This window comes from Corvus kubaryi, unplaced genomic scaffold (assembly GCF_017639235.1).
Source record: "Corvus kubaryi isolate FWS band 111438036 unplaced genomic scaffold, C.kubaryi_AGA036_p1.0 37385, whole genome shotgun sequence".
NCBI lineage: Eukaryota > Metazoa > Chordata > Aves > Passeriformes > Corvidae > Corvus > Corvus kubaryi.
Window position 1 is genome coordinate 33,154,476 of NW_024581127.1, and position 27,129 is coordinate 33,181,604.

The window sequence follows — 27,129 nt, forward strand, 5'->3', positions numbered from 1 at the left end:
GGGCCAATCATGTAATTTCTCTTTTGCAAACCATGCTATCAAAGGTATGGGTGATTAAACGAGGTCGCTTCGGCCATATCATCTGACCTGGACTTGAGTCGTGATGTTGCCATCTCTCTGGGAGTAACAGTGACAGCTATCCTTGTTAAATATCCATATAAAGCATATGATAAACTACATTTCTGTTACACTGATGCTCACAATTTGTCATCATTTCACGTTCATTTCTAGCCAGGAAAGTGTCCAAACTCTTTGGAAATAACCAAAGGCTATTTTATCACAGGGGGCTTTAATGCTCTTTGCACTGATAGCAGTTTATTACTCAAAAGATGCACCTTAAAACATAGAATGCTTTGGGTTGGAAGAGACCTTCAGGATCACCTCACTTTAACCCCCTGCCATGGAAAGGGACACCTTCCCCTGGACCATCTAGACCATGTCCCTCAGACCAGACTCCCACAGACAATGAAATATTAAGCATTTTTAAAGAGTCAGAAGCACAAAAATGCACACTAGTCCAAATAACAGGGTTTTTTTCCTAGTAATACAAGCAAAAAGTTAAATTAGCAGACACAATATCCATCTCTCCTCCTCCTCATCTTGCTAAGAAGGTCCCTCCTTCCAGTATCCAAAGTCTCCACGTCACAGCATCAATTCCATTCCCCAAGTCTCCACCAGCAGTCAACATGCAGCACATTGAGTTCCCTTCAGGACACCCCATACATGGACAGCACACAACCCACAGCCCAGGAACTGCTGCACAGAAAGGCTGCAAATGCTCATAAAATATCACAAAAATTATGATTATTAACTTGACAAATGCTTCACACATTACAAAAAAACCCAAACCAAGTCCTATTGACCACCCCCACAAAAATAAGACTGTGGAGGGCAGTGGTGCTGCCCTGGCATCTCCAAGAACCTGATCCTAAACTGCAGATCCCAGGTGCCAGGGGGTGATGGCAAACCTGAGTGACCCCAAGCAGCTGCACCCCAGTGACCTGCACAGCTACACCTTAGAAATAAGGAAAAAAATCCTTTAGCAGTACATAAGCTTCTTTCAACTTCCACAAACATTCTCCTCTGCCCCATCAAAACTTGGGTAGTCAGGAACACATGGAAAAACAGGAAAGTGTTCAACTTTTGTGTCCAATGACTAAGAAAAGGCACAATTATATATTTATTGACTTTAGTGTTCGAATAAATTCTAACAACTCCCATTTGACTAAATGATATTCTGATTTACTCTTTTGTGTAGACGTGGAAATGTCAGAAGGCAAACTATTTTACAGTAAAGGTGATTCTGATGATCAAACTCCCATCATATTTTGAAGTATTATTCAGCAGCAATTCTTACTCTTGTGCAGTTGCAAGAGATTTAATTTGAGCCCCCCATGCTGCCATGACAGCAATGCACTGCTGAACTTTTAATACTGAGATCCTTGAGCTGTACCTTGAGCTGTTTAATGCAACATTCTCTAGGTCCACAGTCAGCCTCACACCAAACCTGTTCTGTACTTCACACACCATTTCACAGCCCCAAAGAACACCCTGCCATCTTTCCAGTCCCTGCCATGGCTCTGGACGCTCAAAAAACCACATAGAGGGAGAACTGTATGTTGTTAAAATCTTGCAGAAAAACAAAGTCCTTCAAAAGTAAATGGATTTTTTTTCTAATAAAGAAGCCTACTATCTGAAATCTTTGGAAATGTCAAGAGGAATTTTCAGACAGGATGTGTACGTTGACAAACTGGGACATAATCTACTTTATTTCCAGTATTTCTGGTTACTTGCTAATAAAATAACATGTAAGCGTTGGAGTTCTCAGGACATGCTGAATTGCAATGTCTTGGTGGGATTTTCTCAGGCTAAAAATTAAATTCTTATTTTAGTAACAGTTCACATCAATTACACTTGAATTGCAGTTCTCAGTGTCAAAATAGGACAAAACCACAACTATGTGGGAATTTCAGAGAAAAAAAAAACAAACCCAAGCATGATAAGGAAACTATGTGAGTTATTTCTTCTTAAGCTATCCCAGAAAGGACTATAAATTTCTTAGTACAAAACTGTTCTGTCTGCTGAGGAGTTACTAACAGGCATGCACATACATATCTTTATTTATACGATTAAAAATAATGCACATAACATCAGTGCAGCTAGAAAGAAAGGTTCAGACTGGAAACTCCATATAAAGGAAGGAGCAGGCAATTAAATAAGCCTAGAAGAAGAAAAGTGTAAAATGTTCAAAGATAATTTTTTATTGTTTTATATTGTTTGAAGTGCAGGCATTTCATCTTCCACCTGAATGTGCCCTGGACAGAGACTGTGTCCTGTAGTGATCTCTATCAAACTTTAGGTGCAATAATGTTTTGTGTGTCTCCACTTCAGCTTTCCCAAATATAATTCACATATTTCTGTCCTTCCTGGAGAGGATCACCTCCACAGCACTACTATCAAGACAGCATGAAAGTTTAATCATCAAAAGTTTTAATCAACATCCATCAAAGCCGCCAGACCTAGTGCTGCCTCCCCTCCCTGTCAGGGGGTGTGAGGGACTGTCAGTCCTCGATCCCCCAAAATCAACCCCTCCAATTCTCTCCTCACTTCCCAATGAGTGTATTTGGTACAATTTAGAATTAAGCACTTCTTCACTCTTCAGCTTTTACACAACAGATTTGTTTTTGTTCAGGAGCTTCCCACGAGGAGAGACCTGTTTGTTTTCTCTTTTTACAGCAGAATTTCCAGAATTCTGGATTCTGTTAAGGCTGCAGCTTGCACATTTCTATCCTTTCAAGTACTGACTAATCCCCATGTTCTCCAAGGACCGGTTTCAGGCAAACTGCTTACACTGATAATTTCCCCAAAGACCTGCACATTTCCATTTCAATGCCACTGCAACTGAATTCCCCATCTGCAGAGTCCCTTCCAGCAGCATCAGTGCTGTTTATCCCTGTATAACGTGCTGTGAGTTGTATTTTCTCCCTGCAGAAGCAGCAATAAATTTCAAGTCATGAGCAAGTTGGTGTTACTCTGGGGAAACAAAAATTGTACTAACAGAAACCCACAGAGGATTTTTTATCTTGTTGCAGTGTCTTACATTAAATGATTTGCAGTGATCCCCTGTGAGTCCAACTCTCAGCAGTACAAGTGGGATGTGCTGTAGAGCCCGAGGACTGAGTAAATAGAGCAGCTTTTGGAAGTAGACAGTTTACATTGAAAACACTACACATGGTTACAGAAGTTAAATATTATAGTTACATAAGTTAAATATTACTATCCGGCTCTACTCTGTTATTCTCTGTGCTCAAAAGGACAAATATTCTTTGAAGCCTGCCTAAAGCAGGCAAGGGAGGGCCAGATTTCTTCTCCCTACATCACTTGAAATGAAAATAGGGAAGGCCCTTCTTCCAAGAGCAGAAATGTTAATTGTCACTGACTAGAGGACAGCAGCCAAGGAGCATGTGTGTGTAATATCTGGCTTATTTCTATGCTAGACATCATTATATGGCCTTAATGCCTCAATAAATGGCTTATTATTACATGTTTGAGCTCTCATGTCTGAATTGTGGATATCCTTCAGCAGATCTGCAAGGTCTCCAAGAGTGACTCCCCACAATGACTTTTCCACATCTTCATTTCCTCAGGGCTAACCTAGAAACTCAGCCACATTCCTTTTCCAAGAAACAACCATCTATAAACTGAAGATTCCCCTGACACACATCCTGCTGTGGCCTCACAGGCACCTTGTGGCTCCTGACATGAGGTGTAAATCTGTAACAGGCATTCAAGGGTGAACCCCAAAGTCTGTACAGTCAACATATTAATGTGGAAAGAAAAAGAACTGAAGTCTCTTATGGATTCCAACTCCTCAACAGAATAGATGCAAGAGAGATGGTGTTTCCTCACAATAAAACTAACACAAAATGGAAACACAGCAAATCTCTTCCAAACAGATGCTATGATTGTACTACAGATGAAAGAAAAAATCAGCAAGTTCCTTCTCAACATCAATTTAGGGGATGATAAACACCCTAATGGTACAGAGACTGAATCAACAAACACTACAAATAATCATCATTTATTCTGCAGAAAAAATCAGGAAGTTTTCTGCAGAAAGTTCCCACACAACCTACTGCCACCACCTGCAATGTCAATGCCTCATTCCCAGAAAACACGTAATTCCACAAAAAGTTCTTGGCCATCTTTAAAGTTTTAACCGTCAGTGGGATGAGTTTGACTTGGGTTGTGTAGGTCACAAGCAACTGGTGCCACATAAGACTGGAAAAGCTAATGCCTAAATTAGGGAAGAAATTTTCCTTTCCCCTCCCTCTCTTCAGACCAAGCGATCTGGGTACAGTGGTTTGTTTGCTGTCATCCCAATGGGAAACTGCAAATTCCCATGTGGACTTACAAAGGAAACCAGTTTCAACACCCATTAATCAAAAGTCACTTCTTAGCTCAGGCACAATGTGGATCTCAGCTAGAAGATGTCATGGACATGGGGGCATATACCAGTAGCTAACACAGAGGAGATTTCCAAACTGAAACATTCCTTGAAATATGCCTAAGATCAAGCACAGGACTGATGTTTGTCACAACCCACACCACAGCACTGTGAATTATCCACCTGTCCTGTGAGGCTCGGGCACCCACAGGCTCCTGGTAACATTCTACTCCAACCTTCTGCTCCATATGTAGCCATCAGCCTCATGTAGGAGAAATTTAACACACAACTCGAATTTTCACAACTGGATAGCCAGAGCTGAACCAAAAAACGTACACCAGTGGCACTGACAACAAGGAACTGGAATTGCAAAGAAACAGCATCAGCAGATCCCATTACCAATGATTTCTTCTTCCTGCTCCGGGTGAGGTTCAGAGCTTTTCCCCTCCTCACAAAGCTCCCTCTTATACTATTTCTTCCCACTAACATGTGGCATTATTCCTCCAGGGAAAGACTGGTTACAACTCTGAGCACAGCCAGGGCCCTTAGATGGCTGATGGTTACATCTTTTTTAGGGATAGAGTACACACAGATCTATCTCTTTAAGAGCAAACAGGCAACCTCTAGATGGGCACAGAATTATACCCACAACTTCCCCCACACAAACACTCAACTGGATAAAATGAGATTCACCAAAAGCCACAGCTGTTCAAGGTATCTGACACTAGACTCACTAGCTGAACACTTATTTTAAAACCCACATTTTAGTAGCAACTCCTGTGTCCAGTAAATTTTCTCAGTCCACAGAAGTGACCAGTTTTAGCCAGCTGCAATACAAAACCAAAAATCAGGAGGAATTAAGAAGCTCTGTGAAACAAAGAATTACCAGGAATCGTTCTTCTTTTTCAAGCCAGCGCTGATCTTCTTCCATCTCCTGTTGCTGTCGTATCAACCTCTCCTCCATGAGGTGTGTGGGTAGAACCTGGCTCATCCCTCGGATGTCCAAAGTGCCTGAATCCTACAATCCGGAGGAAGTTTGTTCAGTCTCACAATTTAAAAGTTGTATGAACAGGTGCAAGAACTTAAGAGATTACAAAAGAAAAGATTTTTAGAAGCCAAAATTCTCAGCAGCAGTCAAGCAGAGTTTCTTCAGCTCCTCAAAAACTGAAGCAGAGCAGCAGAAGACACTCTTTCCAGCCCTTTTTTATCTGCCTTGCTCTTAGTCACTGCAACCAAAAACGATTTGAAAGATTCTGTTCTGTTTTTCAGCAATGTTGTCACTTCCTGTATTTGCACTTCATTTAAGTTGGACAAAAAACCCAGATATATCAATTTTGTTTTCTTGGTCTTGAGCAATAATGTAACCATCCAGTTATTAAATGCTGCAAGATACATTTTTTAAAATCAAAACAAATGTACTATTCAGTGTTAGCCAACACTGGCAAAACATGTCACAAAAGCATTTTTAAATGAATTTTTGACCAAATATTTATGCCTGCCTTAAGCTCACAAATACTCCACACACCATACCCCAATGCTGTCTGGAAATCATTAGGAAATAGTGTATAAGTTAGTATTTTTAAAAAAGCCAAGGGAAATTTGGTAACAAACTTCCCTGTATTTAACATGTAGATCTCAGTTATCACTTAAATGTTTATCAGGAACACAGGGAATAGAGCTGGTTAGAGAAGAAAAATATTTAAAACAGAAGCTGCAGAAACTGAATCTTTGTGAAAGGAAAAAATGGAATAAAAAAGTGTACAACAGTGGAGAAGGGGAAAAAAAAGACACAAGGTTAAAGGGGGAATTAATTCGATGTTCCTCAGCAGCTCAGTGCAATCATGACAGGCTGGAGAGCACCCAGAAGGAATTCAGCTCAGGAACAGTCTTTCAGACCATTTCATCTTCTCTACTGGGTAAGTTATAGAGAAGACTCAATCCTTCAGCTGTGCTGGATATCTCCCAAGAGGTATTTTTACGTGAGTGTTCCCAACTCTATGAACAGCACAAAGTTCCAGTAAAGCCTTCTCTTAACAAACACCAAATATTTGCTATCATTCGGTTAAGATAAGTAGTAACAACTTCATCAAGAATTCACGTGAGGTGACACCTCATGGCCAGCCTCACATAGAAGGATTTGTTTAAAAAACAATTCAGTCCTGACTCCCAGCCCACTGCAGTGAGGTGATTTTAAAAAGCACCAGAACAACTCAATTTTCCTATAACAGATCTACCTAAATAACAGACGTAATACAATTTATAATAATAAAAAGTGTATTTAACGGTACAGAACACAGTAACAGATGTGTCAGGTCACCATACCTCCATGTTTGGTTGCCACACTGATATTTCCTGAGGCCGATGGTTCCAGGAATCTGCTTGATCCAGTAGAGAAGCCTGCCCAGGATAAATGCTGCCTGCTATGGCTGGTATCCCATGGGAACCAGGGTAGCCAGACACCTTTGGGGGCAAAAAACCCCACCCAGGCAAAAACAAAGAGAAAACCAGAGATATCAGTAAGACCTGTGCTTCCCCATAATGAAAACATCCCCCTCAAGACAACAAACATGAAAGCACAGAAATGACTCAATTCAAGCAGTCACTGAGACGAGGAAGGGGAAGCAACATCAGAAGAAAGAAGCTGAGCCAAAATATGACACCTCTGTTTTAAGTCTTAGAGGACACCCATCATAACATAACTATTTTAGAATAAGTGTAACAGTACAGAAATACAACTTTTGAGGATAACTGTTTTATGGTGCCTATCAAGCCAGCGGCATCAGAGCGTGCTCTAACCTCTGCAGTCGAGGAGATCAAAGCCCTCTGAGGACAAAACAAAATCTATAGATACATATATAAGAGCTACACATGCAGGGCTCATGTTCCAGTTAATAGGAGCCTGCAAACATCACCCTACAGAGCCCCATAAAAATGTACCCCCTGCTGTATGTTACAGGCTTAAGGCTTGAGTGGCAGCATGTAATTAGTGTGCTGAGCTGAGTGGCCTGGGAACTTCTCCACAGGAAAATCCAAGTAGTTTTAATGAGCCTGAAATACTTATTAAATCAATGAAAACCTCCCTCTCTTCATGGAAAAAATCCCCTTGACTGAGACAGCTGTATATGGCTGTAGCCTTGAACAAACCTAAAATTGCTCTACGATGTACAACGACAAACTTTTGTTCTAAATTTCTTCAGCAGTTTTAGGAAGAAAGGCAAAACCTGTGAGTATACAATGTGGTAGAGCTGAAGGCAGCAGCTATCAGGACACAGAAAATGAAATACCAATGACCCCAAGGAAAGGCCCCCAGTTAATGCCATTTTATAAAGCAAGTGATTTCATAGCTCAGAACAAATGTTAACATGAACACCACATTCCATCAATAAATATGGAGATGTTTCACTCGTTTCAGGAATCTGAGCACCACATCAGATGTGGAAATATTTGCCATCTGGAGCAAACCTACCAGGCTCAGTTTGGGTTTTTTTTCTATGTAAAACAAAACTCTGTGAACAGAACTGAATTAAAATAAACCATGAAAGAAGTGCATCAATCCCACCAGCTGCAACTAAGATGGAGAACACACATTTGAAAAAAAAATACATGCACGGTATTAAATGTAATACCTGGTAATGATTTGGCTGTACCATATGCTGTGGACTTGGATAAAACCCTTCACTGGATCTGGGACTAGGGTAACCAGGTCTACTGGGCTGTAAACAAAAAGGAATTTTTAGAATCACTAAACACACAAAACTAAAACCAGAAAATTATGTTTCAGTGAGACAAATATTTACAGGTTTGGCAAACTCCAAAAAAAACCCCAAAACAGATCTCCTATAATTACAAACACTTTTTTTAAAAAAACCTAAAAGTAAGTTTTCCTCCATTTTTGCTTGGCAATGGATGAAGCTGAATTGTTTGCTCAGGATGTCAATAAATAATGCTTGCTCTGTGAATTCTTTGTGTTCATTTAATTGCTTGCACTCCATGACCTGCGCTGTGCTGTTTAACTCTAGAGAGAACATCAGCTAAGAACATAATTCTTAAAAAATTTCCAGGTGCAATACAACTTTGTTTCCAATTTTTGCTGGTAGTTTGTTGCTTTTGTGACTGTTCCCAAAAGTAAATCCTTTTGCTTCAGTAAGAATAACACAAACCAAACTGGTTTGTTTGCACGGCTATTTCCATGTGGTATTCTGAGGTATGAAGTTAGTTTGATAATTAACTTCTGTGTAACTAATTACCTCAAGATGGAAAGTGCTTTTGATCCTATTCTGAACCTCCAAAGATATAGCTGAGGGTTTCTTTATGAATAAGGAATAGCACTGATGGATGTTTCAGGAAGAGAAAAATCAACCAAAGAGGGGAAAAAAGCCCCAAACTTCATCATTCTGCAAAGGGCTCCCTCAGTCCTTCTGGCAGTTAAAGGCAACCACATTAATGGACACTGCAGAATTTATCATTGCTTGAGGAAAAAATTCATTATCATTCTGGACTAGGATGTTTTCTGTCTTAGATTTCTAACAGAAATACCACTGAGAGACGCAAGTAGTTTCACAGTATGGATTGTGATAGCTGGGAATTATTTGAGGATGTGTAGGAGTTTAAGACCTATAATCATCTGCAACTCTTACAGTGGATCATCACAAGAATAAAAAAAAAAATCAGTTGTCACCATGAAAAAATTAGATAATAATTAAAAGACTGCTATTTACAAAACTCAACTTGTTCCAATGCCATTATTAAGCACATCCATATTTTACACAAAAGTAGTGTATAATAAACCTAACCAACAACAGCATCAGATATACACAGTGAGGACACAGTGACCCCTTCAAAACAGATTAACTCCAGTGGCAGAATTAACTGCAGTTTTAACACACCTTTGGTCAAGTGTTTCAGTTCATACATCACACACAAAGGTGCTCATTTCAAATTAACAGCATATTGGTCCAATTTATGCAGTTTATCTGCTTCTGTAAGTTGGAACATTGTTTCCCAGAAACAAAGAGAAAAAAAACCCAAACCCACACAAAAATCCCACACCACCACCACCACCCTCCTCCCCCCAAAACGTAACAAAACAAAAGGACAGCAACCAAAACCAAAAAGTTGCCTTTCTCTGAGTGTTGGGGAATGTGCACAGCACAAGGTGCCACACAAGTACTCCTGGAATTATTATCAGCTCCAGAGCCTGGGTGTAACAACTCCAGGAATTCACCACAAACTCTCAGGACATAGACAATGCAGTGGTGACTGCACAGAATTAAACTTCAAAATACAGGCTCAAACTTTCAAGTAACAACTTGCAAAAATAACTCCGAGATCAAGCAGACAAGTCATTTAGAGGGAAGAGGGCTCAGAAACTGGTGAGGCTGGACTCCCACAGCTGCAGAACACATCAGTGACATCCAAACAGGACAGAAATGAAAATTAAGTGGAAACTAAACCACGTACGTTCCTTGGAAACACACCCCTAATTTTCTGTCCAGCAGAAGGAAAATGCAATTAGCTGACTTCTGTCCCATCACTAATGTGTTATAAATAAACTTCACGCTGGCCTGAGAGCTCATCAGAGAACAATTTACAGGAGTGCTACAAGAAAGGAGGGAAAAGGAAAGGCCAGAAAACGATTTTGTGGCAGCTATGGGTGTCTTTTACAAGTTAGAGAAGAAACAGAAAATCTTTAATGCAGTATCCTAGCCCGACTCAGTTCTAAGCACAGCTCAAGCAGAGCTGGGTCATTTCAGGCAAGGATTCCCAGATGGGACAGAACTGGCCAGAATGCCATGGTTTGAACAAACCCATCAGGGGAGGCTTTGAAGAAATAAACGAACAGAAAAAGTTTTTGGTTTTGGTTTTTTTTTTTTTTTTTTGGTTGGTTGGTTGGTTTTTTTGTTTTTTTTTAAACACACGTAATTTGCAGTCTTAGCTACCTTGGGAGGAGCTTCATCTGATCCTCCTGAGTCCCAGGATACTGTGACTTGTCGCCTGGATTCCATTCTCATTCGTTCTTCTTGCTGCAGCTTCTCTTCCTCCAGTATTGTACTAAGGAAAACATATTGTAATCAAGTAGAACTCCAGTTTCAGTGACTAACAAACCTCTCCCCACAGCTCCTGCATTTTTCAGAATAATAAACACTACTTAACTTGAAATGCTATAAAATTACTGAAAACCAAACTTCTTTTACATACACTGGTTTTGTTTCTGAAAACCAGGATCAGAAAGAAATATTTCCATAGGATTACCAGGGTGTTTTAACAACAAAAACAGCATCAAATTTTCAGAAAGCTGTGGTTGATCTTGCACACATTTTTTTTTCATAACAGTTCTTTTTATGTGCAATTACACAGAGAAGTCCCCAAAGACAATCAATCAAGCACTTACTTGCATGAAAGCTTTATCTTCACAAGAAAATATTCTACTGAACTGCTGCAAAGGTTCAAAACAAACCGAAAATGTTCTTTACTGAAACTTAAGAGCTTCAGATCACTGGGATTTTTTTTTCCTTTTTTAAAGAAAGCAGTCAAAAATACTTCTTCAGCTCTTACGTTTTAGCCTAACCAGGAACACATTCAGCAAAGCAATTTAGCAAAACAGAAAGATCTGACAGTATTCACTCAGCTTCTAAGCATTCAGGTCAAAAGGCTGCATTTTCACAAAGTACAAGACAGTAGTAAAACCAGTTTGCTACTCACCACTGTTCTGACTATTAAAAAGCCTGTTTGAAGCTGAATGTGCTCCTGCTGCCCCCACAGCCAGCCTCCTCCCAGCTCTGCTATGTGGCTTATTAATGTTGGATATTTGCCATTTGAAAAATACTCAGAACGAAGCTTTGAAAGAGGGAGCTGCCAATTCCTTGGAGCCGCACGCTACGCGGACAGTCTGGAGATGTGAGCAGGGTAGATTATTTCCATATCGCTATCCCCAGGGTAAAGACAATCCTGTGGAGGAGCTATTCCAGCTTCTTTATCACTCAGGAGTTTCCAGAAACAAAGCTAAGTTCTGAGTTTATAGTCTCCTGTTCAGTCTGCTAAACAACCACCCAGAATTACTCATTGAGGGGATGAGATCAACTCCAGCAATCTATTCTCATCGTGGAACTTCACTGCTTATTTCAAGAATAAATTCCTGCTGGAGATGAGAACTTTGCTTCTCCTTAGTCAGCCAAAAAAACCCCAAACTATGCCACTTCTAAAAAGCAGAGAAGTCATCTCGTCTCACTGCAGCTAAATCAAGTTTATAACTATTGCTGCAATTTCAACCCATCACTGCTGAAGCAACACAAGAATGTGGAACAAAAGCAAAATCAGACAAGTTATTTGCAAGAGTCACCCTTGCTAGAACTACCATGGAAACACAGCTACAGCTCAACGGAGGGAATCTTTCTATTTTACCTCTCTCTTCCCTCAGAATGAGGAAAATGCAAGATTTCCTACTTGAACCCATGAAGAACCAGCAAAACCCCCCTGCTTTAAAGCTGTCACACTTCAGATATCCAGTGTTTTTACGTAGCATGAGAAAGCAGCCAACACATATCCACAGCCATGAACCATGATTATCATCTTTCAAGACAAGCCTCAGGATTAAGAAAACCCACAACAAAACAAGACAAAAAAAATTTGCCCAGATTAATGAATGAAAAATGAAGAAAATGCAGATTTTTAACCAGGTTGTTGATACAGTATTTGCTCTAATCTGAGCTAAAGAATAGAACAGAGTTGGCTGGTAGCAGCTGGCTAAATTTAGAGATGGCTTATTGACAATTTGGGGCCATGCGTGGAATTTGTCACAGCGCAGTCCTGGTTTTCCATAAAAAGGAATGAAACCCCAATACTCTCTCTGCTTTGCTATCAAAGGCATTTTATCTGTGATGCCCCAGTGTTCAAAACCATCATCTTGTATCACCAGAAACGAAAAATTTCTATTGAAATTATTTCTTTTTCTTAACACAGGCTCAGCTTTTTGCTTTACAACTGCAGTTCATCCTCCCTGCTCTCCCACTGCCTGCGCCATCAGGAGGTTCTTTCCCAGCAGCCCAGAGCAGCCTGGTCAGAGGCTGATGGGCTGCAGCAGCATCTGTACTTGAATGCCCTTGATTCTGCTGACAAGAATATAAAATAGAAATGCTTCAGAGAAGCACTACTCAAAAAAGCCACAAGGAATATAAATGACTCACAGAAAGGTCTTTGTTTTCTCAAAAGGGAAGACCGGTCTGTGGATGAAGTAAGAGTGTGCCAAGAGATATTTTTGACGTTTCCTCAGTGCAGCTGCTCAAGTTCTCTGAACAGTTTACTAGAATTTGCAGAAGGTCAGGAGAAGTCAGATCTAGGCATAGTTTCCCAAACTGTACATATTTTTAGCAGCGAAGAGGAGCAAGCAGGGAATTCTATCCCTATGCTTCCCCTAGCAAACCTTGAGGTAGCACATACAAACTTAATTCCGCTTCTTTGAGAGGTGGAGGCTCAAGAAAAATCTCAACTATTACAAGTTTGCATAATTGATTAACTTATTTAATTTACAAAGGACTTTTTACTGAAATTGGCCTGTGACAGCGAAAAGGAAACATTTATGGGGACTTTCAGTGTAGGAATATTTAAAACAACAAACTGCATCCTCATATTCCGAAAGGCACAGCAGCACCAGTGTCTCCTGCTACAGTGGTGTGGGAACCTACTTTAAGTGCTGATCCCCAACAAGCAGCTTCTTTCTTTCTCTCTGCCACCAGAAATGCAAAGTTGGATGCAGATGAGCATATCTGCACATACTGTTCTAATCTGAAAGCACTCTTACATGGATTATGGACTATTCCTAATGGTCACAGTCAAAGAACAGAAGAATAACAAAGCATTTTGCAGCTGCCATCATGTATTTCAATTATGTGTTATAGTATTTTTTTGTCAGAATGCCATAAAAGAAGAGGACTCAAACTGCCTCCATTCTTAGCAGTTTTCTCTCTTTCATTTATAAGCAACATTTCAGGATCTACATCAAATGCAGTGACAAAAAGCTCAAGTCCAGTTCTCATCAGTTAATTATCTCACTCTTGTCATAAAACCAGACTTTAAAAGCATAGAATCTGTCTCTTTCCCCCCCCCCCCCATTCTTTTTATGGGGGGAAAACCTGCAGCTCCAGGATGCCAGTGGGGTTAAGCACTGTTAAAACAATGGGCAACAGGGACACTCATCTCCACAATGATGCAACTGCTGCTTGTTTTGCTATTTGTAGCAAGAGGGTTCATGAAAGGTACTTTAAAGAAAATTTGTTCCAGTGATAGAGTGAAAAATGTCATGAAATTACATTCATTTGAAAGTTTAAAATTAAAATCGAAATCCTTTTATATTATTTACCATGTAGTGCAAGACAAAAAACGTCTTCTACACAAAACCAGCAAGGCAACACACGCTTCCCAATCAAAAATGCCCTATATTCTAATTCTGACCAAGTCAGAACTGCAGGAGTAGCAGGATAGTACCTCACTGCCCTGACCTAATCTGACTTTTAACCCCCCTCCACCACTTGAAAAGGGACTTGGAATGCGAGGATAAATTACATTTGGAAATCCACAATCCACCCATTTGTTTCTGTGTTTGCTGGGAAGACTGACTCAACCACATCCACTTCAGACAGATCAAATGCTATAAAATTACTACCCTAATAACAGTACTTAAATTCATATGTAGCAACAAACAACAGTACATAAATTGTGCAGAAATCAGCACCTTTGCCTTGCACAATCAGCTGCAAATACAGTTTGGGCAAAGCAGCTGTTACTATGAGACGGGAAAAGCATCAAAAAACAGAGAGCACGCGAAACTCTTATGCTCCCATCAGTGCTATTCCAGATGCAGAAGATTTTTCCCAAAGCCAAGGAGTTTTTTTCATTAAACCAGAGAGGAATGAATGCTGCAGTGCTGTATCTGGCTCCAAGCAAACATCCAGTCTGCTCTCAGCTTGAAGAGACTACTCTGGACAGCATCCAGAACGAGCAGCAGCAACACCACAGGGAAAGGCCACCAGGGAAATGGCTTGTTTTTGCAAGTTCATGGGAATTTGAGTTTTGAAACCCAATCTTCCCTAGCTGCCTGAGACTGCCTCAGCATCAGGGAATTGGCAACCTTTCCAGCGAGAGGCTGACTCTGTCTGGAGCAGAGCAAAGCAGCCCTAAGGACAACCACGCTGCCTAACTTTGGGAGATAAAGGTCACTGGTTTGGAGTGGCAGAAAGCTCCATGCTTTTGTGGGAACAGAGTAAAAACTTTTAGGGTTGCAGGAGAGAGGCTGCCCTCTAAACAATGCTTCAATCTCCCAGCATGACCAGAGGAGCAAACACCCCTCCACACTTTCACGTAGAATGAGATGGAAGGGATGCCTGGAGGTCTCCAGTCCAGTCTCCTGGTGAAGCTGGGCTCCCTGCACAGCAAGGGCCAGCTGCTCTGAGCCTTTTCCAATCAAAATTTGAGTATCTGCCAGCATGGAAATTCCAGAGTCTTTCTGGGTGACCTGTTTCAGAGCTCACCCATGCACATTGGGAAACATTTTCATGTGTAACCAACAAGACCCTGCGTTCCTGCATGCCCTGAGTGCTAGTTCTGAGGACAGCCAGGCTCTTGGGCACACTCTGGGTTTACTCATCCTCCTTCCTTCCTGGTGAGACACTCCCTGCTTGGGGTTACACACCACAGCCATCTTCCAGTCATTTTTTAGGGCTTCATTCTCATCTGTGCCAACCAGCTTTAAGTTATCAGTACAACTGGCTGCAAATTATTAATCATCCTGTACTTTCAGAGTCAAAAAAAAAGAGAAAAAGCAAGTGAATTACCCATTTCCACCTATTACCTAAATCACACAACTGTGTCACATCTTTTCCTTGCAAAGCCTGTCCAGCCCTGACATTCCTCCCTTTGTGTTAACTCCACACAGTGAAGAGGATGGGAAGTTATTTGTGAGAAAAGTTGTCTTCCCTTAGTTCTACAAATTACTAGTCTAAACAGGAGCTCCCAGAGTAACAGACGGTGGAACTGTATGAAATTTTAAGAATTAGGAAAGAACTTTAAAGGCCTTTAAGTTCTCCATACAGCAGGTCTGAATCAGCGTCATAAATATATTGAAATTGTTCCTCATTTTAATCACCAGTGAATTATCTTGAACCGTGCACATTCAGTGAAAGCAAAAAAATGGTATTATGAAAATAAAACATGCCACAAAGCACAACTTTGAAGCAAGACCTAAAATAAAACCAAATCATTTAAGCAATGAATTACAACAAATCCCAGTGTGGACTGTCAGTGTGCAAAACCTATGTGGTACTCAAAGCTTGTATTGACTTACGCAAACACATCCTGAGCAGTCATAAAATCCAAAAGTCACGTCTGTGACCCAGTTTGGTCACAAATATCGAATGTGCCTGCACATTATCTCAGTGATGTTTCAAAGTTAAATATCATTCCCACTTTGGGGCTGGTGAAAGGTGATATGGACACTGGAATATATTGCTGCAGAATAAACTAAGGTGTGAATTTAGACTGCTCTCCAAGGTGTGTGCTCACACTCTTTCCAAGATAAACACAAAGCAGTCTATATCCTGGTTTACAAAGGGCAAAGGAATTTCTGTCTGTGATGCTGCATTTACTGCAGGCTCTGCAACTGCCCTGGGACAGCTGTCTCTGTGCAACTCCTGTGCTACATGGCATGGAAAGAAATCCCAAGAGCATTCACCTGATGCTTCATTTATTTAAGTAAAGATACATCTCTACTCCAGAAGCTCACGGCATGTTTGTTTAGATAATCACTCTTAATTCTTTCTAACTCACTCCCCAAGGACTGTTGCTAAAATTATAAATGAAGTGCTAGTCAGACAAGGAGTTTTTCTTGGGAGAGAAAGGAGGTGATTCATATTTCCAGTTATTTGAATTTATTAACGAATTTTCTCTAACAGATAAGGCCCAGTTTTCCCAAAGACCAGCAACAACCTGGCCTTCTGAAGATAAAAACTCAATACACCGTGCCTCGCATTTTCCACAGAACCAAAACACTGGAACAGAAGGTAAAACAAAAGTATTTCTGAACAAAGGAAATCACCTGTCAGAAGTCAAACCCTACCTGAGTTGTGCTTTAAGTTCAGTAAACCTGGGTCTCCTGCTGGGGTCGTAGGCCCAGCACTTGGTCATAAGGCTGTAGAGGGTGGGAGGGCAGTTTGGAGGCATTGGGAGCCGCTCACCGTTCTCGATCCGCCCAATCACATCATTGTTCTTCACTCCCTGGAAGGGCTTTACCCCGTGCATGAGGATCTCCCACATACACACACCTGAGGAACACACACAAAAACACATTTTCTTCGCTGTGAGCAAACAATGAGACCTGTTAAAAGAGAAACAAACCCCAATTTTGTACTAATATTCTTCCAAAATATATAGCTAGGGAATCGTTTTGGACTTACCTGTAGCAGGGGAGTGACTACAGCAGGATCACACACACAGCACCAGCCTCACCTATGGATGAGGCAGAGTGACCCACAGCTGGCTCACACAGCCTTTTACCTGCCCTTAATCAGTGCTTGCTCATATTCAAATCTCCTTTCTTATGAGGCAGAATGTGTTTGCTTTTCCCTCTGACACCTTCCAAGTGCCTTGTTTCGACACGTAAAGTGTATTTTCACTTTGAGGGTGTTTTAGTGCTGGCATTCATCCACATTTTTTGTGCTGAAAACATGTAATAAACCAGTTTCTATTGAAACTGCATTAAAAGCTCAAAGGGAAACATGGTCTGTCAGTTTAGGATGGGCCAGAATGTTCCATAGGCTTCATTTTTCTAACTCTGACAGTACTAGAGTTTTGTTCAAACTATTATAAACCCTTCACTTAAAAACATTCAAATTTTAATTTGTAAAGAGAGTAAACCTGTTACTTGACTGTCCTGCTCTTATTCCAAATCTCATCACCTTTGCTCCCGAACACAACTTGTGTTCTGTCTGTACAGGCCAGCAGTCAGCACCAGCTTGAGCACAGCTCATCAGATTCATATAAAATGTTGTATATTTGAGAAAAAGATCAAGGTTTCAGGATATGTCCATTTACCCTTATATTTAATGAGCTTCTGGTTGTATTTTGTAGGAGGCCAGGAGCTATAGAAGACAAGCTAAGTGGGAATCTAGCATTAAGGATCTGGAAATTGGGTATCTCATAGGATGATCTGCACATTAAGCAAGGAAACATGTATGAACACAAAGAAGTCAAAATGTAAAAGAAAAACAACAAAGGACAACAGTATAACACAAAAAAACATAACCAAAACCAACAGATAAAAATAATCTCTGTTATAACTATGTGGTAATTTCCTTGTACCTTCATTTCTGCCAGCTTCTTTCTAGAGGTAAAAAGGCCCATGAAAATTCAGGCTTATTGAGCAGGAAAAGGAAAGAAAAATACAGAGATGGAAAACATGCTGGAAGAAACTGGATTTTCAGAATGTACAGTCAAAACTGTGACAAATATTTGGAAATTATTCATTTACAGCAGTTAAAATGAAACACCAAACTTCTCCAAGAGGACACAAAGAACCCTCGCCATTTGGAGTTCACTTACCAAACATCCACACATCACTAGCTGAGGTAAACCGTCGGAAATTGATTGACTCTGGAGCCATCCATTTGATGGGTAATTTTCCTTTGGAAGCTACAGGGAAGGCAAGAAAGGGAAGGCTGTTATCCTCACTACAGATCTCAAAAATAGATTTTGTTCCCAACGCAGTAATTCATAGGCAAAACCAATCTCAAGTGAAGCACTTAAAATATCAATATATTATGTTGTTTGGCTTTACATGAAATAGAGAAATGAACCAACAAAACCCAAAATAATAATAATAATCCCCCAAACCTCCCCTAAAAGACCCCAATAACAAACCCCAAAACACACCAAGAAATGATCATGTCAAAATTATTTTCCACCGTTGCAATTAAAAAGATAAAATGTAGCTCAGCAAAGTGAGACAAATGAAACAAGGAAACATAACACAGTGTAAGAGGACAGATAATGGGTAATTTAAAATATATGAAACCAGAAAAATATTAAAGATGAGATTTATGTACTCATGGTTTAATAATATAGACCAGCTTTGGAATGCTACCCAACACGCAATCTCTATTCTCCTGCTGCATTTCCCATCTATCAGGCACTGCAGGACATCTCTCAGCTGCTGGAGACACCAAAGCTCAGTATTCCATCCAAAATGGGGAAAAAAGTAGGCTTCAAAGGCAGTTTTGTACTGAATCTCCCTAGTACAGTGGCATGTGAAATATGAAGCATACAATGACAACACAAACTCAACATTTATCTGTACCTACACGTGAATTTGCTACCTTTTGCACCTTAAATCACACCTTGTGATCCTTCTTCTTAAGCACATGCAGGACTTTACTGCCATTATTCAACTGTTGAATGACTTGCCTTTTTAGACAAATGCAACAGCTAGATCAAGGAAATGTGGTCAATTCCTCAGTAATGTGAGAAACAACCGTATTCTCACTGGCCTGCAAGAAGGATCCAGAGGGTCAGCTCACCTTTGTAGTAAGTACTGTCTTCCATGTATCGGGATAAACCAAAGTCACCCAATTTCACACAGTCAGTGGTAGATACCAGCACATTTCTAGCAGCAATATCCCTGCCAAACAGAGGAGACAGTATTTCTAGTAACTTTAAAACATAAAGTGGTGAAGTATCATCACCTGAAGAAAATTTGCCCTGCAAAGGTAAGGAACTCTGAGCTCAGTCTCGTATGAGGCTTCCTAATAAGGAGCTCAAATTCTCACTGTAGTGAACAACAAGGTCCTCCCAGAGCCTCTTTTTCTCCCCCATTGTTCTTTACAATGTTTTAATATAAATATCTACATATATATGCAAAGCTATTACTTTATATGTAAGTGTTTGCATATACATTATGACAACACATATACAGAATTAGTGAGTATTTAAACACAAATAAATTTCTTAAGTTCAAAATTAATTGTACTTAACAACTGGAGTGCTGTGACCTCTTAATTGCACACAGTAAGAGGCTGAAGCCAGTCTCTTCTCCCTAGAAACTCACATTCACATTCAAGGGAATAAAATTCAAAACACACCGTAAAAGAAGTTTAGGTTCGTTTTCTTTAAGCAAGTACTTGTATTTTATAAATATTTTACTTCCCCTCTTCTTTACTTAAGAAGCCATCTGCCCTTGTTTTGCTTTTCTGTATTTGAAAGATTACAGTTGACTCACAGCTTGAAAAAATACTGTAACCACAAAGCAACAACTGAAAACGATTCTGACTGAAATCCGGCACCAGCTCCAAGTCAATCCAGGAGTGAACCAGCAGGTGTCACCCTTGAAAAGGGTGTAATTTTAGTGGAAACCGCTGCAAAACTGACACTCCCTAAAATTTTAAGCAGTGACATACAAAAATACCAATATATATGTATGAAATCTTACCTATGTACAAATCTTTTGCTCTCTAAGTAGGCAAGAGCTGTGCTAAGCTGGTAAGCGTAGAGTATCAGAGAGGCCAGGTCCAAGCTGTACTTCCTTACTTGCAAAAATGACCTCAACTTTTTGCACCAAGAAGAAAAAACCAGAAAGATATTAGGACAAAAAAAAAAAGAAATTTGAAAAAGGCATATTTCAAATTGCAAGGTTTACATGAGTATCAATGAAATAACGAGTTTGAATTCCCTTAAAGGCTGGATAAGAAAACCACTTCCCATGAGGAACTGTGACTGCATTAGAATTCAAGCAGTTTTTCTACATGAAAACTGTTAAACTAAAAAAATAACTAGTAATCTTGTGCATTCCTTTCAGTCTCCTTTTGAAAAGCATCTGCTGTTGCTGTTCCAGGGTGAAGCATTCCTGGACTTTTTGTTTTTTCTACCCCTTAGTGCAGCCTCCATTTACGGCCTAAACCACTTCAGAACTGAACAGCACCTGGCCAAGCCAAACACAGATTCATCAGTATTGTTTTAGAAGCATTTATTTTAATAATTCGTTTTAACCTACATGTGCTGAAACAACTGTATTTAGCTCAGAGTAGCCAGTATCAGTGCAGAATATTTGTAAGCTATATTCCCAGTGTAAGGCAGGCAGGACCTCCTGGAAGGTGGCACTGGAGTGTCCTTATGAATCAAAACAAGGCTTTGAAAAGTGACTTGAGCACTGGAAAGGAAATCTACTGACAGAAAATGACTTCTCCACTACAGGTTGTTCTGCCCATCCCACCTTTTTTTTTTTTTATTTTTAAATGTATTGCAGTTTGGTAATTGCAATGACAATCATATAATGCTGTATGAAACATCACCGCAGCTCACATTTTCAGAAACGTGTGGCTCAAAGAAAACGAATCAATTATAAAAAGTGAGAACTAGTTTTCTTTAAAGCATTCATCCAAAAAACATAATAATGAGGGAAGTCATCTTATCTAGGGCCTCTGCTGCAGATATTCTACTGGAAGAAAAAAAAAGGTAAGAAATTCAATGTTTCAAGGGAAAATGCAGCATTACTGAGGAAGAATAAAAGATGCGCAGTTTCACTTCTGGAAGGTATGTTTGCAAATGCTGTTTAACTGATTATCACATTATCATCATCTTGACAGAGGTCATGCTCTCACTCTGGAACTGCAATTGAATGCTCGAAAACTCTGACTAAATCACTCTGGAATGAGCTGATGCAGTTCTCCCGGTAGAGGAGAAAGTCAAAAGCTGCCACTCCTGTTTCTGAGTTCATAAGTCTGCAAAGGAGTAAGATACCATGCTTGATAGTATGGTTAGTATTGTGAAGTGTTTTTTCAGCCTTTTCAGTGAGCTAAAAGAGAAGAGACCAGACTGCACAAGGATTTTTCATACCTCTCCAAGAGTACAGAGCTCCATGATTATCCAGACTGGGTTTTCTGTAATAACCCCAATGAGCTTCACAATGTGAGGGTGATCAAACTGACGCATTGTTACTAAAAGGAAATCAAAAAGTTCAGTGTGTTACATAAAACCGTTTTTAAAAACAAAAATAAAGCTGTTGGTTAAGAAGCATTTAGCCCATGGCCAGAAAATATAATCGCAGGACTTGAAACAACTTGAAACAACTGTTGCAAGCAGTAATGTCTGGTCACTCCATGTGCTGGGGGCAATAAGAAACACTCATTGCTTGAGCTGTGCTGTTCTTCACTCACAAAAATGCAAACTGCTGTGGAAGGTGCCAGTCAGGTCAGGCTCCGCCTCTAACCTAAGTGAATAAAATACCCTCTCAAACCAGTGCACAACCAGTTAATCTGTGTCTTTCTACTGGAAGAGGAGGTAGGAAGAAACACTCAGTATAATTCAATTACTGGAAAAAACGTCTGCCAGATTATGACATAAACAAAAATCTTATTTAATCATTACATCATTTGATTTTCCTTGGAGTTAATTTCAGTCCCAGCAGAGCAGTCTCAGTATGTTTTATACAGTATGACATGAATCATAGAATCACAGAATGGTTTGGGCTGGAAGGGACCATTAAGATCAGTCAGTTCCAATCCCCCCAGTTTGCTTGCTCCAAGCCCCATCCAGCCTGATCGTGAACACCTCCAGGGATGGGGCAGCCACAGCTTCTCTGGGCAACCTGTGCCAGGACCTCACCACCCTCACAGAATTTGTCCAAAAATCTAATCTAAACCTGCCCTCTTTCAGGCAAATCCACCACTCTTTGTCCCACCCCTGCCCTCCTTGATAAAGAGTCCCTCCTCATTTGTCCTGTAGGTATCCTTTAGGCACTGGAAGGTGCTCCAAGGTCTCCGAGAGCCTTCCCTTCTGCAGGTTCAACACCCCAACTCTCCCAGCCTGGCTCCACAGCAGAGGTGCTCCAGCCCTTGGAGAATCTCTGTGGCCTCCTCTGGACTCCTTCCAACAGCTCCAGGTCCTTCCTGTGCTGGGACGCCAGGGCTGGATGCAGCTCTGCCGGTGGGGTCTCACCAGAGAGGAGCAGAGGGGCAGCATCTCTCCCAACACAGGCATGGCAAAAACATCCTTTATGTACTGTTGACAAACATCCTTCATTTGACCCTTCAATACCTTCTCTTCTACACTTGCAGTTTGTAGTGTCAGCAGAAATACACAGCAATTACCAAACTGCAAAGTCTGCTTCAGTCTGCCTCAAGTTAGGCAAGAATAAAACCCATTTTCTTCTGCCTTAAATTTAAACTAACCACAAGCTAAAAACCAGGAGGTGTTTCTGGATTTCTACTCTGATGAGCTCTGAATTCTACTTCTGTACATGGCTACACAGCAACCCCAACAAAAATCCTTGAACAATCCTGTTTGTAGGGCCAGAAGTTGTAATGATTTAGTAACGTACCTTCCTGCAAAGGAACTTCACAGGCTAACTTCATATATTCTTTAAAATATTAATGTTATGAATAATACAGAGAAAAAAGCAACAAAGCAAACATCCCTATCATTGACATAGCTTAAAACATTAATAAAAAGCAATAAATAACATGGTGAAATGTGATACAGGCAATAACAGCTGCTAAATCTTTTCAGTGTTGAAAACTCCACCATAGGCAAACCTCAAAATATCTTAATATTCCTAGTATTAAAATACTAGGAAATAAATTTATTAATTCAGTGAAATAACCAACTGTTCTGAGAGCGAGTTTGCAATCTGAACACAAGACAAAGGCAACAGATGGGAATTAGAATGAAAAAGAAGAAGAAGAAATGGCAAAACTATTAAATCAAAATTGAAAAGTACTATTTACATGTTGATTACAGTGGCATTTCCTAATCTGTTAAACTTGAAGCATAACAAGCAGCATTCAATGAGCAATTATTTTCTACACTGCCAAGAGACAGCAGCCTACCTGTGACTGCTGAGTTGTTACTGTAAGCAATGGTATTTACTGTTCCAACAGACAGAAATGCAATGGAAAAAATTACAGTAATTTACAAAAAATCTGACATTCAAAAATAAGAATCCATTAGCTATGAACACAGATCTGAACAAGTTGAAAAAAATCCTTGAGTAAAGGACTAGTGAATAAAATATACTGTAACATCCGACCATAACCAATTACTTTATTGATAAAATACAATACCTTTACAACATTTAGAGGTATACAACAGCAGGGGATAATAGGCAAAAATGGAGGCCTAAGTGCCATATCTGAACTTGCTAGCAAAACTAAACAATAAAGGAATCAGTAACTTTAATATTCTTACAAAAGTTTCTGTTCCTATTCACCTCAACAAAAAGCCTTCCTTCATACGTGAAATGTCCTGTTTGGGGAATGCAACATTTGTGGGCAATTATTTAGAAAAATGGTCTATTCTAGCACAGATTTTAATTCTGAATTTTCAAAGCAGATCTCTCTTAGACACAACATTTCTAGCAAAGACAACTACCTGACCTTCCAAAGCAATAAAGTGGAGAAACTGCTGTGTCTTTTAATTCATTGAGGAAAAAAGAAGGAAATAGAGGATCAGATCTCATGTTCCAAAACTGGTTCTAAAGCCCTACAGGAGTCAGACATCACCACTCAATTCGGAAAATTAAAGAACCCACATCCAATCATATACATGGGTAGTAATGCAAGGATGTAAAGCAGTCCCCTGGCACATATTGTAGGAGGGGAGAACATCAGGCGTAATAAATATCAGTAAAATATTTACATCAGTGTAAGAAGTTTCTGGCACAGGTGGCCCTAGTCTTTGCAAGGAGTAGTTACAAAAGTGATCCCAAAAGAAGTCGTTTAATACTCACAGGCTTCTTGTAAGAATTTTTCTCTAACACTGTCTGAAGTGCAGTTTTTACATGTTTTGATTGCAACAGCCATAGCTGGATTTTCCTGAAAGACATTATTGAGAAATAGCTGAAATACAACCCATCAAACAAAATTCTTCATCCTTCAAGATTCTGGCAAAACTGCTTTGGAAAAAATTACTATTAAATAAAATACCTTTACTTGAGAAATAACATGTTGAAAGCTTCAGTGCTAAAATACCATTATAATCAAGACACCTTGCATACAATATTTACATCTAATGTGTCTTGGAAATATTTAGTATGTTTTAAACCATGTTAAATTGTGGAAAAATTATGACAAAAGATGGTAAGTTTAACTGAATAGTACTGTAAACTTTTTAGCATCATTGAGGACGGTAAAATCTTAACAGTAGCAAAAACAGAGGAAAAAAGGAGATAACGGCTAAAACCCACACTTGGCTTATACAAGCAAGAAACCCAGAAAGCCAAATGAAGGACTTTCTGGGGCACTCTCAGAGGAAAGACTGGCTGTAACTGTGAACTCAAACTACAAAGGAAAGTAAACCAAAGATTTTTACATTATTATCTTCACAATCAGTTAGATCAAGGCTTTAAAACCAAGTTGAACAGAACAACATGTATTTAAAATCAAATGGACTTTCCCATCTGATTTCTCACCCTCCGCATACTGAAAAATGAGAAGTTCTTGATGGGTTGAGAGTAGCTGAAGTGTTTTAAAACCAAGCTTCTGCAATAGGTATGGGCTTGTTCAATACCCTCATCCAATTTTTAAGGCCAGTAGAAGATGAAGATTCAGAGTTATGTTCTATGCCTGCTCATGCTTGCTCTGTTTTAAATCTATTTACAGACAAACATTACCAGAATTAGAATAGTATTTATATTTTGCAGGCTACATGTCTTATTTTCAAAGTTGCTCACAAAAGAGATCTTCAAGTTGACTTTGCAGGAAAACATTGATTAAATCCTTTTCTCACACATCAAATGCCCATAAACTAACTAAAAAAACTGATGGCAAATCATTATTTTACTCCCTTATGAAACCAGGATTGAACAATCAGCCTGGGGATGAGACCTCTGGATGCCTGCCAGACCCATCCCTATCCTGGTGTTACACATCAAATTTTTGAAATATCCTTTAACCAAAAAGAGCAAAAGGAAGAATCTCAGTGTCTGCAACCAGCAAAGACATTTTGCAGAATAAACGTTGGAAAAGGCCTGATACTGGGGTTTTGTTATCTTTTGGTTTTGGATAAAGACACAAACCAGTGAGGATGTATCAGACGGGCCACGCTTTCTGTATTGAGCAGCAAATGGTACTTTAAATAACACTTTGGGATTAATTCCACAGTTAATCAGCCTTTAAAGACAATCTTACTGCTTACAGTTGACCAATAGGATCCTGTATCTATACACCCATTTCCCATTCAGTACCCTACACTTACAGCCTGGCTCTGATCCTTCAGGAATACCTGGGAGAAAGCAGCATGCCAGGAGAGGTGGATGCTGCACAGTCACTAGAATCAGGGCTTTACAAGTGCAATGAACAGGGATAATTGGAATTTTTGAGATTCAGCTTTGAGCTAGCAGAACAAGAGGCATGGAATACCCCCTATATCTTTGCACTCAAGCTGAACATATACATGGAAACACTACCATGTCACTGGAACTAATCTTACATTGATTGTAAGATTTCTTCCCAGAGTATAAGTTACACTCTGTGACCAGAACATTAAAATTTAATGACATCACTGTTCTGTTTCACCTTCACATATTCCAGTGCCTTAAATGTAGTAAACTTTTATTAATAAAAGAAATCAACAGGCTGTTCTTTAAAAATGTCAGCACAGGATGCCTGTTACAGTGGGGATACCACCGTAACAGATGCCTGAGTAAAATCTGTTTTCCAATTCACAAAAAATAATAGAGACAGCCAACATTTTCAAAGCAACAGTCCCCAAGAAAAGGGTCTTTAATTAGTTTTACAGTGCTCTAGATTTATCCACCATGGCCCAAGTGAGTGAAACTTTACTCCTTGGTACTCCTGTTAACTTGGACAGAATTAAATTAAAAATAAGAATCTCTCTCAATGTGAAGTATATTAGATGTGCTTTCTAAGTAAGGGTATCAGACCAGACTTCAAACTTGTCTGAAACAGAACATTTACCCTTATTTACTTAAATATTGCACTGAAGACTTATTTAACCCACCAAGCCCAGGACTCTAACCAGCTGTTTCTGAAGTTAGAATTAGATTATTGTCTACAAGAATTCCTATATAATGTATCAAAAACTCCAGCAATTTCTTCTAACATGAAATAAATCTTCATTTTACAATCACGTATTTGTTTTATTGTAAGCCTTGAAATTTGTTGAAATTAACTATTTTTTGCAGCTTTCTCTTACCGTTTTACACAAACTTTTTTGATCTATTTAAACTGAAATCTTAGTCTTTCTAGAAAAACTCATAAGCACCATCCTAAATTACACAAGTCCTGCCAACCTCCCTGGTTTGACTGAGGTGATTCTTGTGCACTGGGATTTTGTTGGATCAATGTTCAAGTATTTTGTATTTTATTTCAGTAAAACATAGGAACTTTATTAGGCTTTGCTGTGAGAGAGATGGTGAGATTATCGCTGGAGCAATTTTTTATTCATTCTGGAAGATTCAGACCAAGACCTCTAAGGAATACACTTTTTTTTTTTTTTTAACCTAGAAAAGTTTTATTGCTTATTTTCATTTGAGAAGTGAGACTTACCGGGCTCATGTAAACTCCTTGGTGCACATCTCCAAACTGTCCTTCCCCAATGCAGCGCCCCAGCTCAATCCTCTCCCTTTGAATTTCATAATCTCTGGCTACAAGAATGTAACAGACTTGAAATATTAAGTTTTTGCTGAA

At 39.6% G+C, this 27,129-nt stretch overlaps 1 protein-coding gene across 13 annotated transcripts in view; it reads right to left on the reverse strand.

Annotated features, from left to right (window-relative positions):
• PTK2 (protein tyrosine kinase 2) overlaps positions 1-27,129 on the reverse strand; it is a 193,984-nt gene that overhangs the window by 12,016 nt on the left and 154,839 nt on the right. For all 13 annotated transcript variants that reach the window (XM_042036272.1, XM_042036271.1, XM_042036260.1 and 10 more), the window contains 11 exons: positions 26,989-27,086; positions 24,210-24,294; positions 21,320-21,420; positions 19,917-20,032; positions 19,009-19,109; positions 18,035-18,124; positions 16,554-16,758; positions 10,387-10,498; positions 8,074-8,160; positions 6,770-6,907; positions 5,334-5,465 (listed from right to left, as the gene is read on the reverse strand). In XM_042036272.1, coding sequence (XP_041892206.1) covers positions 5,334-5,465; positions 6,770-6,907; positions 8,074-8,160; positions 10,387-10,498; positions 16,554-16,758; positions 18,035-18,124; positions 19,009-19,109; positions 19,917-20,032; positions 21,320-21,420; positions 24,210-24,294; positions 26,989-27,086 — 1,265 coding nt within the window. The remainder of the gene's footprint in view (positions 1-5,333; positions 5,466-6,769; positions 6,908-8,073; positions 8,161-10,386; positions 10,499-16,553; positions 16,759-18,034; positions 18,125-19,008; positions 19,110-19,916; positions 20,033-21,319; positions 21,421-24,209; positions 24,295-26,988; positions 27,087-27,129) is intronic.